The sequence below is a fragment of the Leptomonas pyrrhocoris genome (assembly GCF_001293395.1).
Source record: "Leptomonas pyrrhocoris isolate H10 chromosome Unknown, whole genome shotgun sequence".
In the NCBI taxonomy this organism is placed as follows: Eukaryota; Euglenozoa; class Kinetoplastea; order Trypanosomatida; family Trypanosomatidae; genus Leptomonas; species Leptomonas pyrrhocoris.
The window spans coordinates 122,601-138,941 of NW_015438377.1; the positions used below are offsets into that span (position 1 = coordinate 122,601).

Below are 16,341 nucleotides of genomic sequence, written 5' to 3' on the forward strand. Positions count from 1 at the left end.
CAAAGATGGAAACTAGTTCGACGACGATTGCCTGCTGGCCATCACCGCGCTAAAGCTGCGATGCTCCGTTTTTGCTGATGGCCCTTTTTTCCTGTTGGAAGAAGGAAGATAACCTCACCCCAGCTCCACCTGTGTCCTTGAGTACGTATGGCGCAGAGTCCCTTCCACAACGCAAAAGATAGAGTCCGCGTGTAGCGACGCCAAGATGGAAGAAGCAGATACTGTATTTTTTAAGTTCAAGTGGGTTACCGCAGAAAAATCAGAAAAAACGTGCGATGTGAATCACAAGAAGAAAGAAAACAAAGAAATGATGGATCGGTAAAACAACACCAACAGAAAATGCAACCACAGAGCAATCGGGAAAGCCCTCCTATAAAGCGCTCCCCCAACGGCAAGCGCAGCCGCTTCGTTCCGTCACGAACGCATCGCGAAACAAAAAGGGTGGGAAAGGGGGGAGGAAACCTTGTAGACAGCTGCCCTCCACCACCACCTCCCCAATCGTGTACATGCCCTTCTCTTTTTCTCTGGGTTATGAAGCCGCACGGCACATCTTCCCTCTCCATAGACAGTGCAGATCGGCCACCCTGCACGCACTCTATCTCCGTCGTATTCCCTTCCCCACCCCACCCCACCACCGCCATCACAACAGCAGCTTAGTAGCCCAGCTCGCGGCGCAGGAAGCCTTTTGGACTTGTAAGCCACGCCATGTCGTAGCTCCTATACGCCAGGATCGAATACAGAAACAGCATGCACAAGCTTGCCGGGGCTAGCATAGTGTGGAGCAGGATATCCAGCACTACGGTCAGCAGAAACACCGTCGTCAGCATCGGGAAGGCGGCGTAGAAGCGGCCAAGGACGTAGAAGGCAACGAGCAAGAGAAAGACGTGGAAGCCGCCGGGTGTGCGCCACTTCACCCAGCTCCAATACCGCGGCATCTCGTCCACGTTGCGCGCCATCCACTCGGGCAGAAACTTGTAGTAGAAGTACTGCGTGTCGGACACCAGATTGCGGTAGCGCCGGTCCAGCGTCGGGCTTTTCGTGATCAACTCGTAGGCCTTGTTGATTTGATTCAGGCGGGGAATGTCGCCCACGCCGTCCGTCGCCATGTCGGGGTGCACCTCCTTCATCAGCTCGTGATAGCGCACACGGATCGTCTGCGTCGAGGCCCCGGGCTTGAGACCGAGCACCTCCCACGGGTTGTAGCCGGCGACATGGGTGCTGACGGCTTCGCGGTCTGCCTCCTCAGCCGTACCGGCGTGTCCGTGCTGCCGGCGGCGCTCTGCACGATGAACGTCCTCTTCTAACGGTTTGTGCGCGTCCCGCGGGGCGTCGATGTCGGACGGCACGGTGCCGTAGCCTACCCCGTTGCTAGATTGCCACCGGCGCGCCGCCGACCACGCTGCGGGCGGCGCGAGAGACGCCAGCGTCCACCCTGTGCACTGAAAGGAGAAAGAAGATGAGCGGGCAGCGGACAGAGCAGCACCACCGCGGCGCACGACGACGGCGAACCCCCTCCGTTGCTGCAGAAGCACGGAGGAGGAGGCGGCGGCGCGGGACAACATAACTCCTTATCTATTACGTGGCTTATCAGTTAAGAGAGTCTTTAAAGATATATATATATATGAGAGAGACGGCGCTTTGCTTATCACAAAGCTGAGAAGGCTGGTTTGGGTGTGCGGCTGCGGTTGTTGCGCACGGGAGAGAGATATGGAAAGCAGCTGACATGAGAAGGAGGTAAAAGGGGGAAAAAAAATAACGGAGGGGTTGGGAGGGGCAGAAGAGGAGAAAGCAAAAGCGTTGGAAGACGGTGGAAGGTGTGCATGAAACATATTTTGTGTGCGCATGTATATATATATAGGATGCCACGACTGCACGCATCCGCCGGCTTTGCCGTGGGTGAAGATGCTCGCGAGAATACCTTCTTCTTGAGGGGAAGGAAATGGAAACAGTTAGTCAACAGTCATTCCTTATCGGTTGCAGCTTTGACTCCACCGCGGTGCACGGGTTTCTTGGCCTGTCGGCTGTTTTATGGACTTCAACCGAAGATTGTGAGGGGGGTAATATGTGTGTGTATGTGTGTGATGCCACAAGAATTTAAACGACGAGTTACCTCAACAGAAAAACAAAGGCCAACAGCCAGACAAGAACACCCGCATGATCCGTCCATCGTGCGTGTGGACGGAGAAGACGCGGTCCGGAGCGCGTGTGAGAGCCAACGCCACCTTCGTCTCACCACGGCGCGCAGAGCTCTTGCGACGCGCTGTCACCTCTCCAAACGCCCGTACCGAAAAAGAAGTCACAAAAGAAAAAGCCTTTCCCACCACCCTCAACAACAACAAAGAGCAAAGCAAACGAAGGCCGTGGTTCCTACATGAGGTAGTGCGAGTAGAGGACGGAGCCCACAAGCAACACCACCAACTCCGGCCGACGACTGCAGTACAACGACAGCGACCAGATCGTCAGGCACAGCATCACCCACACAACCGGCACGTACGCGTAGCTGAAGAACAGGAAGACAAGGGTCATCGCCGTGTACGCGACGTGCGCGCGCTGCTGATCCGCCGTGAAGGACTCCGACGTCGACGCGCTACCTCTGCTGCCACCACCTGTGTTTTCCTTCAGCGTCACTATCCCCAACAGTGGAATAAGCTCATAGCACAGATAGGTCATGAAGGCGTGGTGTAGCAACACAAAAGGCGAAAGCGGAGATGCCCTGAGTGCGGTGGACCTCTCCGCTGTCGCTGCCTGGCTGCCCAGCCCAAACATACGTCGCGGCCACGACGCCCATTGAGGGGCGGCGGCCCTTGGCGGCTCCACCGTCAGCAGCGAGTCTGCGATGGACACCACCGTGCAGGCTGCCGGACCAGCGCCACCGCCGCCGCCGGCGCACACCTTCAAAAAGACTGACGCGTTCACGACGAGCAGGCCGTCGGCGTCGCGGTCATCGCGGTGGTACTCCATCGTCGTCCAGGCGTGGCGCCGGTGCCGCAGCACGTCGTCGGTGAGCCGGGTGTAAGCCGCCCCTGCCGCAGAATCCGCCACGCGTAGACGCAGTGGGGCGGCCGCTACCGACGGCTCAAAGAACCCAGACCCCGCCGAGGAGGCATGCGACGCCGTTGAGCGATGGACGACGCGATTGTGCGCTAAGATATCCGCCAGAGGAAAGGGTTGACTGGACAGCAGCACCGTCGGACGCTGCGGCGCGGGGAGCTCCTCGCCCTGGAGGCCACGCACACGGTACAGCACCACATCCATCACTATCGAGAGGGCAGAGACATCGCTGCGGCGGAACTGTAATGCCCAGCGCTCCAACGCGCGATGCGCCGCAGTCGGGCAGACCCACTCAAAGACCCATTCCCGCGGAATGCTGCCCACGCTGTCCCACGGCACGACCAGCGGACGGGTGAAGGTTTCACTCGACCACCACCTCCCCGGTGCGGCAGACGGCGCAGCAGACGTGGGGAGAGTCCAAGCACCGGTCAGATCGCCTGCCACGAAGAAGGTCGTGTCCGCCAGCAGGCAGCCGCGGCACTCCGTTGCGATGCCGGGCACCGCGAACAGAACCTCCTCCACCTTGCAAAACTGCCGCACCGCAGGGAGGACCGCGCCGACTGGCGCGGAGGCGGTGGACGCGTCGTCGCCATTCGCTGGCCCGTAACGCCGCCGCTGCTGCTGCTGCTGTGCGGCGTAAAAATCTGCGTCCTCTTCGTCGTCTACCATCCCATTTGTGAGGCCGCTGCTCAGCAAGCCCCCACGACGGGCCGACACGGCCGACAGCGGAGGGACAACAATGCTGACAAAGGTGCGGTTGTACCGATGCACAAACGCGTGGTCACGCAGCACCGCCGGGTCGCTGAGCAAGGTGGTGAAGAGGTAGTTCATAAAGTGGGAGCGGTAGACGCCGCCGCCTTTCAGGTAGAGGTGGTGGCTGCTGTCGAGGCTGTGGTGCTCCACGACGCTGAAACTGTTGATGAGGGCCACGTTCGGCGGCGCGCGCTGCCGTGGCAGGACGGTGTGCCGTGTGCTGCTTGACACGGCAGAAGACGCTACTGCAGTGGTTGTGGACGCGCCCTCCTCGCCCACTGGCTGCGTCCACGTGTCGCCGATCAACTCAATCCCCAGCTGGAAGCCGTAGCGGTGCAGATCGGCCTCACACAACACAAGCGGCCGGGCAGGCGTTGGGGCGAACGAGAAGGCGGATGCGTCGTCGTCGGCTGCTGCTGTGGAAGTTGGTGCGGCGGTGGTGGCCGTCGTTGCACCACCCCCGCCCATCGCGGCCTGCGGGGGATCCTCGTGGCTTGTCGCGGTGCTTCGACTCCACCAGCTGCTGCCGCTAACTCGCTTCACGGAATCCTGACGGCGCCCGCCATCTCCGCGCTGCCTCCACGATCCAGCTGTCGGGCGAGTATCCGGAGGAGGATCCATATCCGCGGAAGAGCGAAGGTGCAGCCGCGCCAGCGTCGGACGCACTTCGACGAGAAAACTGGCATCCGTCGAGGTCGGTGCGACGACGGTGACGGTAGACGACGCAGAAGAAGAAAGGTTCTGCAGCGCGGGCCGCGGGCCATCACGTCTCCCTGCGGTGGATGCGCTGCCCGACAGATGACTGTCCGGCCGAATGGCACGCCGCACGGTTACGCGCAGAAAGCGCGGGAACTGCAGTCGGCGCAGCAGCGCCTCGCTGTCCTGGTGCTCGTTGTACTCCTCCGGCGTCAACATCTTGAAGAAGGGACAGGCGCCAAGCTGTAGATAGAGGCGCTTGCGTGAACCGGCCTCAACCACGGCATTCAAGCCCCGTCGCATCTCGGCAACACACGCAGTCAGCCCCACCTCTGGGTGCTGCTGCTGATTACGCCCGAGCTTCACCAGATCAGGATTGGGAACCTCCTCCAGCAGGACCTCGTCGGCCGAGAAACGATCGTGCGCGAAGATCGCGCCCGTCAGCTCGAAGGTGAGAACCGGCGGCCCGCCCTCTACCTCGCACTGCTTCATCACCGGCGGGTAGAGACTCAGCGCAGGCGCAACGTCGCGGATCTCCAGCCGACCGAGCGGCACGAGCGAGTACGGATTCATCACCGTTGGCGGGGCCGTCGGGTTCCGCAACGCCGGCGGGGGATCGACAGCGGTGCCGCACAGCACATCCTTGTGCAGCGCCGTGCGGAGGAAGAGATCGTAGGGGACCGTGAAGGCGTCGTGTAGGGGCAGCCGAATCCGCAGCACCGCCACCTCGCCACCTTGTGCTACACCGCGATAGGCCCGTAGAGCCGCGGTGAGTCGCTCCATCGGCGACATGTGCGACGGCGCATTCTCTAGCTCCCGCTGCTGCTGCCGCTGCTGCTGCTGCTTCTGCGCCTCCTCAGCGGCCTGCCGGGCGCGCCGCGAGGCCTCAATCGCCCGCAGCTGCGTTGTAGTCACCCGCCGGTGACTCAGCGCGCTCTGCACGTCCGTCGGCAGGCCCGTCACGTCGATGCCGTCGGCGGTCCATCGGTACTGCTTGCGAAGCCGCTCCACCTGCTGCTCCATCTCCGTCAGGGACACGTACTGCGGCTTCGGATGCCGCTGCTGCTGCTGCTGGTGCGGTGTAGGCTTCGAGGAGAACACACGGCGGCGACCACCACCACCACCGTTGTTGTTATTGGGGTTACTCGTGTGCTGGGGGGCGCTGAACGAAGGGCCGTAGGCGTCCGAGACGAGGTGGTCCAGCGAGGTGAAGAGGACGTCGCACGCTGCCGGTGCATCCCGCACGGCGTACGCGTAGTCGAGCCACTCCTGCGCCGTGCGGTCGACGCGGCCGTCGGGGCGGTTCGTCTCCGACCAGTACTGCAGCACGTCGGCCCCCCGCACCGTGCCCGCGACACACCTGTACAGGAGACTTTGATGAGGGACCGACAGGGGCTGCGGTGGAGGCGGTGGTGCCGCAGTGGGGACGGACGAGGAAGAGGACGCCGCCTGCGCTGGGACTGCCTGGTCGGCTGTAAAGACCGTGTACCCACCAAAGTGCTTCGCGTTTGTCAGGTCGAGGCGCAGCAGCACCGTCGCCGCCGCCCTCTCCTCCCCATCTTCGTCTCGTGGCTCACCAAAACGCCATGCGTGGCCGGGGCCACTAATGCTCAGCTCCGTCGTCACGTCATCCAACACCCCACGCAGGCCCACCATGGGTCGCATCGTCGCGTTGGCCCGCCGCAGCGACGACGGCTGCAGCACCGGCAAATAGCGAATCCCCCACGCGCTGCCGTCGCCGTCGCTGTCGCTGCTGCCGCTGCCGCCCTTCCTCCCCTCGCTGCGTCCGGTCATGTGAGGCAGGCCCAGCTGAAAGAGTTGCGTAAACCCGAAGAGCGAGCCGACGGAGGCCGTCGATGAGGGGCGGGCTGCTGTCGACGAGGACTTCAGGGCCGTCCCACCTTCTACCAACGGCGACCCGTCGATCACCCGAGTCGAGATGAAGTCGCCGTGGAACGGGCAGGCGCCGGAAGAGCTGCTGCTGCTGCTAGTGCGGCGGCGGCTGCCCTCGCGGTCCATTCGAGCAGACACCGCCCCACCCCCGACGGAGGTGAACGCGCGCGGCACCGCGAGAAAAAGCGGCTGCCCTGCCTCGCGTGGGGACAGGTGGCGGCTGGCCTTCACGCCGAAGGAGACGCAGCGGCCCGGCAGCACCGCGGAGCCCGACGCCGTCGGCCCCGTCAGCGAGGAGGTGTAGGAGGGGTTCAACCACTGCGTCGATGGGGCCACCCACCACGGCGTTGCGCATCGGCCGCCGCTGAGCTGCTCGACCTCGCGCGCCCCTCGCTTGATGGTGTCCTCGAGCGTCTCTGGCGCCACCAGACGCACCTGCGACTGCCAAAACAACGCATCGAGCTGCGTTGGGGCTCGCGCACCACGCCCTTGCTTTTTGGCGGAGGAGCGGGGTGCAGCAGCGGTGCCGGCACCTGCAATCCCGGTGCCCTCCGTATGCAGGCACAGCGTAATGCGTCCTTGCCCGGTGTAGCCGTCACACTCGTGGTCGAGGGAGGTAGTGGCGGTTAGATAGGCCGACACCCGCTCCACATCGTAATAGCCCTGGAGCGCGCACGTGTGCCCGATCATCTTGCCAAAGACGCTCAACGAGGGCACCACGTCATAGCGAAGGTGGACGGTACCGACGGGTAGGTGCTGCAGCGTCAGAGCCCCGCTGCCCAGTCGAGGGTGAAGGCCGTAGTAGGTGTGGAACATCGCCCGCTGCACTTCATCATTGCCGACCGCGTCGGCAAACGGGTTGACGGTGCTCTGGCTGTAGTTGGCCACGATGCCCTGCGACAGGCGCACCCTGGTGGAGGCCACGCCACCGTCGCTCAGTCCGCTCACGACGCCCTCCAGCTTCCAGTTCTGTGTAGAGGAGGAGGTGAAAATAGTGGCCTCGTCCGCCAGCGTCACGAGCCGGTGCGAGGGCAAGTTCTCCGTCAGCACGAAGACCTCGACGGTGTCGTAGTCAACCAACACGCGCTGCTGCGCCGCAGCTGCTTCTGCTGTTGCTGCACCACTACTGTGTCCTCCGGTGGGGTACGCTTGTTTGTTCCTACGCATCGCAGAAAGATCGCTCAAGGGAGCCGCATTATTGTTGTTGCTGGTGGAAGAAAGGAGTCGATAGATGGCCCATCGCATCGTAATGACGCCAAACGGCAGTCCATGCACGAGCGTCTCTGCCCGCGCGCCGCGCTCAAAGCGAATGCCCGTGAAGTTCACCCCGGCGGTCCACACCGTGTTGTCATCCGTGGCGTGCGACACCACTTCCCACTGCCCCACAAACTCGTGGGCGATCTCGCGCGGCAGCGGCACCGCCTGCAGGGCAGCCGTGTCACCGCAGACAAACAGCTCCTTCGCCAGCACCCGCGCGTGAAAGACGTCCAGCATCTCCGTCAAGATCACAGGGGGGCAGACGGAGGGGTTCTCGGGGTCGGGCAGGGTGTGGCTGAGGGTGTACAGGCCCGGGGTGCGCAGCCCCTTCACGAGCACTGTCGCCCCACCACGCCCACGTGCCACGGCGGCTGGATGGCGGTGTAAGTGGTGGAACTCCACCTCAGACATCAGCACCTGCGTGCCGACGGTGATCGTGGTGGCGGGGACGATGCTCTCCACCGCCCACCGCGCCTTGCCGATCGCGGATGGGGCATCCACGTGCAGCACGACGCTCTTGCCTACCACACGGCGGGCCTTGGTAAACGGATACGTGTTGGCTGGTGCGCTATACAGCTCCTCCATAGTGATGACGGTCGCCGTGCTGTTGCTGCTGCTCGTGGATGCTCGCGGAGTGGCCCCGTTGCGGCTCTGCGGCCCTCGCAGACGCATAGCAGCGGGTGAGGCGGTCGCAGTGATCTGGAGCGAGTCCGCCGCGTTGTCGCTCAGCACCACAAGTGAGGTCACCGGCAGCGGGCTCGGGTAGACGCGCCGCACGAGAAACCAATCCCGCTGCTCCGTCTTGGTGATGTGGTTCACCACGGCTAGCTCACAGAGCGTTTCGTTTTGCGCCTCCGCACCAACATCGGCCGACGCCGTCGCACTGCCGCTGCCGCGCCGCTCCGGCGTGTGTGTGAGGACCGAGTAGGTCGGCTGGTACTTCGTCACCGTCATCGTCTCCCCTGCCGGGCAGGTCCACGTGTACTCGTAGCCGTACACAGACGACAGCTCTGGGTAGCGGGCGAAGGTGTACTGCGGGGCGCAGAAGGGCAGCACCGCAACGGCGGGGGCCGCGGGAGCCGGCAGCACCGTCCCGTAGCGCTCATCCTCGCGCACGGAGCCACGTGGGTTGACGGCCAAGACGGCGATGTAGCCCGGCCGCTCCACGCACATCCCACGCCGCGCGAACTCTCGCTCGTCCTCGGCGGCCGCGGCGCTGCGCACGGCTGCGGCGGAGGAGCCGCGGACAGCGTAGTCCATCGGGAAGAGCGAGGAGTTGCCCACCGCCGCGACGCGCAGCCGCCGTGCGTGACGCTCGTGCTCGATGATGTACGTCTCCTCCAGTCTCTGGTCCATTCGGCGGCTGCGCTCCTGTTGCTGCGCGCGGGCTTCGGTCTCGCTGGATGTCATCGTCGTCGCGGAGGCGGCTGGATTGTACGCCCTGCCGCTTGCGCGACGGGTGAAAGGTGTGGCGCTGTTCGCCTCATACTCGGACCAGAAGGAGTTCGCGTTGGCATCCTCGACTCCACTTTCCGCCTGCCATGTTGTTGCGGGTGGATTCTGCTGCGGCTGCTGCATGTCCATCCCTGTGCGACGCCGCAAAACCAGGACTCCGTCTTCCGCCGCTACGTAGTCGTGCTGCGTGCTCATCAGCTGATGCGCTGCAGCACTGGGCAACGGGTGCAGGTGCATCCCAAAGTGCTCCTGCGCACCCGTGTAGTTAAAGGAGTAGCCCAATGTACTGTGGTACCCCGCGATGGGGATGATCTCGCGCGGACGGCTCACCCGCACTACGGTGCGCGAGGCCGTGCCGCTCGCAGTTCCCGTCGTGCCTGGCGTGGCGTTCACCTCCACATACACGGTCTCCCGCACCGTTGGCAGCTGAAAGACGCCGCGCTGCGGGTACGACACGCGCCGTTGTCGGTCGTTTGCGTGGAAGAGCACCGCAGGCGGTCGCTGGCAGCGGCGCAGGGAGTACGTCTTCTGAACCGCGGCGACGAGGTTGTGCACGGACCACACCACATCGCAGCGCCGATACACCTCTACCCCGCAGGCCATGAGCGCCGTGACAGGCCGTCGTGCCACCGTCGATGCTGTGGATGCAGCAGCCGCTGCCGCCTCGAGCGTCCTGTTCTGCGCAGACGTGTCGCGAGACTGCGTGGGGGACAGCAGCGGCTCGCCCCCGTCGCTCACGGTCGTCACGTACGCGTGCTCCTCTTGCTCTTCGACCGAGAGCATGCGTTCGATCAGGTACGGCCCACGTCCCGCCGCACCCGTGCCGGCAGCAGCTGCAGCACATGGCGGCACATGCCACTCCGCCACCTCGTCTTTACGCACCGCACGCGGCGGTACGAGGACGACGCAGCCCTCCTCCGTGTACACGGGTGCGTAGGCCGGTGTGATGGGCAGGGGCGGGAAGGCCACGACATGCAGTTCGTACTCCACCAACGTATCGGGGCACTTCGCAGTGTAGGCAAAAGCCCGCACCTCACCGTGCGTCTTCGTCGATAGCGCCAGCACCTCGCCGTTGTCTTGCGCCACAAACTCGAGGGTGCCATTCGGGAGGGTGCGCTGCACGTTCGGCACGTCATTCGTGTCGAGCTCCGCGGTACGCCGCTCGTCGACCGACAGCACGTGGATCGGCGGGCGTGATCGCCAGTACCCTGTTGGTGCGTTGTCTAACAAAACATCCGGTGTCTGTGGCCCGCTACTGCCGCCGCCTCCACCACCCTTGGCGCGCCGAAGAGAGGAGGAGAACGATGAAGAAGCTGGTGCGGTGATCAGCCAGCGGCGTGCGTGCATGGGAAGCTCTATCTTCACCACGGCTGGGTAGCTCGCCTGGCGACGCACGATGAGCAGGGGGTGCGAGCGCACCTCCACCACCGCCACCGCCGCGGTGGCGGCATCAGGAGTAGCAGCAGCAGCGGAGGAACTCGCAGCTGCCAGGTCGGATGCTTGGACCACGCGGGCGTAGAGCGGGTCCAGGTTTTCCGGTATTGCCAGCCGCGCGTCACGCACCGCCACCCGCACCACCCACACCGTCTCATATACGCCGCGGTGGTTCATCTGCAATGCGGCAAAGCACTCGCTGCCATCTCGCTCGCGATCGGGGACCGCCGCACACCGGGAGGCAGACGCACCAGCGTCTTTGTCGACGGCGTCACAACGATAGGAGCCCTCTGCCGCCACCTCCGCCGGTCGAGTGCGGTCTGTCGACCACGTTGTGCTCGGCACCGTCACGTCGATCTTTGGCTCACTGCGCATCCGCAGATACAGCTCCCGCAGCACGAGTGCGGCGACGTCGGTCCGCTCCGTGCACGCCGTCAGCGGTCCGGGCGTTTCAATGATACTCTGCACCGCCCATATCTCCCGTCCTTCGAGCACGACCGGCTCGCACACGTCATCCACATCGCGCACCACGTAGGCGACAAGGTTACGACCGACAAAGAGGGGCACCGCCACCCCTGCGGGAGAGGGATCCGTAAACGGGTTCGAGGACACGTGCACGGCGTGCTGCGACAGCAGCTGATCGGGCAGAGGGGCGTTCTCCCAGTAGCCGTAGTAGGAAAGTGTTCGATGGTGGGTGGTGGTGGTGGTGGTGGTGGCGGCGCCGCTGCCCGTCCATCGGCCCAATCCGAACCAGCCTGTCCCGCCGCTGTTTGGCTCATCCTTCGACTCCGTCACAACAGCGGAGGAGTACGTTGGTGATGACGACAACGTCGATGGGTGCAACTGCGGATGCAGCGCCGCGGCTACCTCGACGTGGCTCAGCGTCGTGTTCGACAGCTTCATGGACCGACGGAAGCCAAAGTGTGGAGTTGGGTGGGTCGGGGGGAGGGCCCAGCTGCGATTGAAAGGGAGTCGTAGCACCAAACGGCCGCGAGAGCTGCGGGTAATGTGCAGGTGTCGCCAGCCTTGTCGTGGGGCTGCGGACCACGGTCTTGCAGCAGAGCCCCTGCCTGCCGAACGCTCTGCCGTGCCGTCCTCGCGATCGGCCTCGCCTTGATTGTCCGCAGTTTGAAAGCTAGTGAAGGAGCTCATCGGCCCACGCGAGACGGTGACAGACACCTCGTAGCGCACGTTGGGCTGCACAAGAAAGAAGGGGCTGGCGGAGCTGCTGTACTGCACGTGGCCCGACGCGTTCAGCACGACCGGCAACAGGCGAGTGTGACGCAGCACGGCCGCCGCGGGAGCACCAGACGACGCGCCTTCCTCTGTCCCACGCTCGTTGCCCTCGGGCTCCCCCACCGGCCGAACGGTCCAGCTGACGAGCGTCGTAGGCGGGAGCCGCGGCGTTAATTCAAACGAGGCCGCGAACACCGTCGTGCTGTCCGCGCGGCGCACCTGGTGGATGCGCGGGCGGGACGACGCGGCAGCCCCCGTCGCGCGAGAAGACCGCGTCTGTCCGCTTGGTCTCGGTGGCACGCCGCAGTGGGAGCCGAGGCCCAGGATCGCAATCGGCGGCAATGCGTCTGGCCGCACGTGCAGGAGAGGCATGACACGGAGGATGTGCGGGCACTTGCACTTGAGAATGCGGTTGGTGACGCGTAGCTGCATATCGGTGCCGGGAGAAAATTCCACCGCCTCTACGGCGGAGCCACCATGCTTTTCTAAGTTGTCCTGGGTGACGCCGTCCGCTGCAGCGTCGTGTGCAGACGCACCACTGTTACCGCCGGTGCTGCTGCCGCTGCTGCTGATGTCCGCGAGGGCGGCGGAGGAGGACAGCACCTTCTGCAACGCCGCCGGTGTCAAAAACCCAGTGGTCAGCACTAGCACATCTCCATCTCCGTCGTTGTGTGTCGCCGCGTCGTCTTCGGTCGGGGTGTAGCTCGTGTTGTACGCCCGCCTCCGGTCCCAGGTGTCAACCACGTAAATGCGGTGCTGCGGAAACAGCTCACGCTTCTCCGCAGCGCTCAGTACTTGAAAAGGAGACGCCTGCAGAAGCTCCTTCAGAAACACGTCGTACAGCTCGCGGCTGCGCAGGAGGGAACCGTCGAACCGGTACTGGCAGCACAGGCTGAGCCGCAGTTCCAGCCCTATGGGAAGGGTAAGACTGTGCGGTGTGAGGAGGCCAGTCGCGGCAAACGACCCGCTCGCCCACGCCACGGAGGAGCGGGGGCAGGTGAAGTCAGCGGCGCACATCGACGCAGCGCTGAGGTTTACCTCAGCTGATTCTTGTGAGTACGAAACCGCATTGAAGTTGACTGCCGCATCGGGGGCCGGAAGAGTGCGGAACACAGATGAAGCCGAGGCGGTGTACAGCTCCAGTGCTTCTGCCATTTCGTTTGCCTCCGCTGGCCCATGCTTATCGTTGCCCTCGTCGTTGCTGCTGCCGCGGTCTTCCCTCTCCGCTGCCGTCGTCGACGTTCCTAAGGCACGAAAGCTGTACGGTGCGCCGTGTACGTGCCGATTGAGCTCCTCGAGACTATGGAAGACGTATTCGGCATTCTTTGTGCCTTCTGTGCTGGGCCGATCCGGGTGCGGATGGGTGGTTGTGGCTGCGCGTACAGCGACGACGCCGCTGAAGAACGGACCGCCCAAAAACGCCAGGCACAGAAGCGCGGCGCCTACTGTCAGCCACAGGAGTCGGCGTCGCTGCGGTGGCCGACGATCGGGGCGGCGGCGGCACATTCTGCTTCGGTTGCCGCTTCCTGTTCTATCCAAAAAAAAAAAAATAACACAATTCGGTGCCCAACGCAGCAGCGCAGCGTCACTCCTCGTCGGCGTTGCCCGTTGGCAAATGCTGATCTGTATCCCCCCGTTTTTGATTGTGGTGCTACCTGAACTCCTTCTTGTTTGCTTTAGAGAGGGCTTCTTTCTTTTCTCCGTTGTTGATGCAATAGCCTCTCTCTCTCGTACACCGCCAAAACAAATGTATATACCCTAAATCGGCAAAGAGAGAAATCTATGAAGAACGGTACTTATGTGTTTGTGTGACACCCTCGCAACGACGACAACAGTTGCTCAGCCCTCTCACCCTTAATGTATACGTTGTATCCCCGAAGCACCAAGCAGGGCAATTCTTCTTTTGTACACACCCCTCCGTTCGCCACAAGCGTGTGGACAAATCTGTTGTGGACGGCGTGCGTCAAGATCACTGTATAAATTATAAATATATGCAAACAAGGTGAAGAGGAAAGGGAGCGAGAAGAAGGACATTTCAATCTTTCAAGTAATGGAGTTTTCGCCTCGTACCGTCTCCGTCGTGTGCGAGGCGCACCGCGTCTGCGAAAGAGGAAAGGGGAAAAAAAAAAGAACGCGGTGACGCAGTGCAGCGCACCCCCAGACGGTGCATCAACAACGAAAGAGGAATGACCGTTCCAACACACACACGCACAGAGAGAGAGTGCTTCCTCACCCGACGACACTCCACTCCCTCCCCCCCCCCCTTCCTCTACCGCGACCGCACAAACGCGGTTACAGCTGCGGAGTCTGGGTGAGGGGAAACGCGCTCCAACCGGCGTACGCGTCTGCAGTTCGTAGAACGCGCAACACCACAGTTGCTGCATCGCCCTTCCCTTTCTACCTTTTTCTTTCTTTCACCGCAAGTTGACGATTATGTTTTGTGTTTTTGGTTGTTATTGACGACGCACCGAAGATTTGAACACTGTTGTATCTCGCCCTCTCTCTTCTTTGACTTTTCTTTTTTAACATTAAAGAGGAGGAGATAATAGTAGTAATAATAATAGTGATAACCTCAGATAAAAACCCAACGAAGAGAGTGATATATATATATCAATAAATGAATCAGCGAGAAACATCAAAACAAAACAAAAAAAATAACATCATCATCATCGCCACCTCTTCATAAGAACAATCGTAAACTATCGTCAAAAACAGTAGGTGTGTGTGTTTGTTTGTGTCTGTGTGTGTATGTGTTTGGACGTTGGCGTGAACACCACAACACATATGTCGGCAATAAATAACACCAAACAGAAACCAACGCAATAATATCGCATGTTAAGCTTCCCGCTTCACAGCTCGACGAAAACTAACAAAAACGACTTCGCAAAAAGAAAGAAGGATACACGAACGTGAAACGCGGGGGGAGTGGGGGGAGTTGTCTTCTGACACTGCTACTGATGTTGGCCGTTTACGTGAATGTACTCTTTTATATTTTGATTTGTTCCTCGCCGCTCTTGTCTTCCCTCTTCGTCGTGTGCAGAAAAAAACAAGAAAAAGTAGAGGAGCACACAGACGTTCACCATTGGAGAGAGGCGAGAAGGTGCATTACGCAGAGCTACAACAATCCCTTCCCCACCCCCCACCCCCGACGCCCGTGCAAGCATCCCGGCACGTCTCTGTCTGGTCGTTATGAGACAAAACTTCTACAACGAAGTACTTTGACGCCTGATTTTTGTTTTTTTTTCCAATTTCCTTGCAAATCAACTGTGCGCTTTTTTCCTCTTGTGTGCTGCACCGTACAGTCCAGCCAGAGAAAGCAAATCAAAAGTTCGACGCACGTGTGTGTTGACTTCATCGGATGGGTCCACAGTACAACGTGGGCAGCTGCATGCGTGTGTACGTGTGTGCTCACCCTCTACCAAGAAAAAAAAAGGGCCTCCTCAGCCTTGAGCCTTCACTCCTTCCTCTTCTTCTTTCCACCAGTTTCAAACAAGAACAGAAAATATATATATATATATATATGTATTCCTCTCTCATTTTTACCTTTCTCTTTCCTCGCACCTCATCACAAACCTTAGAAGAGCAGAGGGAGACGACACGTTGTGTGTGGTGCGTGCCAGTGGGAAAACACGTCCTACGAGACGGAGGTGTTGGCCTGCTTGTTGCTTGCTGCTGCGATCGCTGTTGCTTTCACCGCTTCATCTTCCTCCGCTTTTTTCTGTATTTTTTTTCTTTTTCTTTTTGATCTTCCTCCTGCATCAGCCACGTGTGTTATTACCGGTGTGGCAACGTCTTCGTGGTCGGGCGAAACGCGTCCAACGTGCGAACATCGGGTACTTCCATGCACCTCCTCTTCGCCGTATGAGACGGCCACGCCGCCCGGGTGCGGCGCAACTCACGCAAACTCACACCTGCGCAGTTGCTGAAACAATTGCAGAAGAAAAGAAGCGCATCGTCGGCAAAAAACAAGAAGCCGCAGACGAAGAAAAAAAGGGAGGAGAAAAAAGCGTACATGCAGAAGCAATTTGATTTTTTTTGAGTGTTTTGAAAATGAGATAACGCATCGCAAAGGTGCGAACATCGGTCATACAATTCCCCCCTCTCCCTTCCCCCCTCCTTCCTCCTTCCCCAGCCAACCAACTCCAGCTCCCTCGCCCATGCAAGGAAGGACCTCAACAGCACGTAACGACAGGGGGAAAAGAAAACGGAAAGAAGCGCAGAAGGTCAACGAGGCACCAGGCAATAATAATAATCAAAAAAAACATTGCCAAATAAATTGGACGGAGTCCAACAACCTCCCAAACCAGAAACAAACAAACAAAGGGAAGGGAATACGGGCGTTGTGTGTTGTTGTTGTTGTTTTTGAGAGGGTTTCATTTCTTTTTGTGATCCTTTTTGGAGGTGTATGTGCTCCTCTTCCTTTGATCCATCGAAAACCTTCTTTTTGAGTAGCTGTCAAACGGAGGCAGCGCGGAGGAAAATACGGTTGCGATCACACAACACACCTCCGTAAGACAGCGCTGCGCAGATGCGGCGAGGTGATGCGTGCACAAAACAAAGCGTGAA

At 60.9% G+C, this 16,341-nt stretch overlaps 2 protein-coding genes across 2 annotated transcripts; both read right to left on the minus strand.

Moving 5' to 3' along the window:
* Positions 1-653: 653 nt before the first annotated feature.
* Positions 654-1,719, minus strand: ABB37_07902 (putative mitochondrial chaperone protein DNAj; the record flags this gene model as incomplete). The annotated part of the gene is made up of 1 exon (XM_015806703.1): positions 654-1,719. Exon 1 carries the CDS (start codon positions 1,560-1,562, stop codon positions 654-656), a length of 909 nt encoding a protein of 302 aa, XP_015654574.1. The 5' UTR covers positions 1,563-1,719.
* Positions 1,720-2,367: 648 nt separating this feature from the next.
* ABB37_07903 (putative mitochondrial hypothetical protein) lies at positions 2,368-15,698 on the minus strand (the record flags this gene model as incomplete). Its single annotated transcript, XM_015806704.1, has 1 exon — positions 2,368-15,698. The coding sequence occupies exon 1, from the start codon at positions 13,279-13,281 to the stop codon at positions 2,368-2,370; it is 10,914 nt and encodes a 3,637-aa protein (XP_015654575.1). The 5' UTR covers positions 13,282-15,698.
* Between the last annotated feature and the right edge of the window lie 643 nt (positions 15,699-16,341).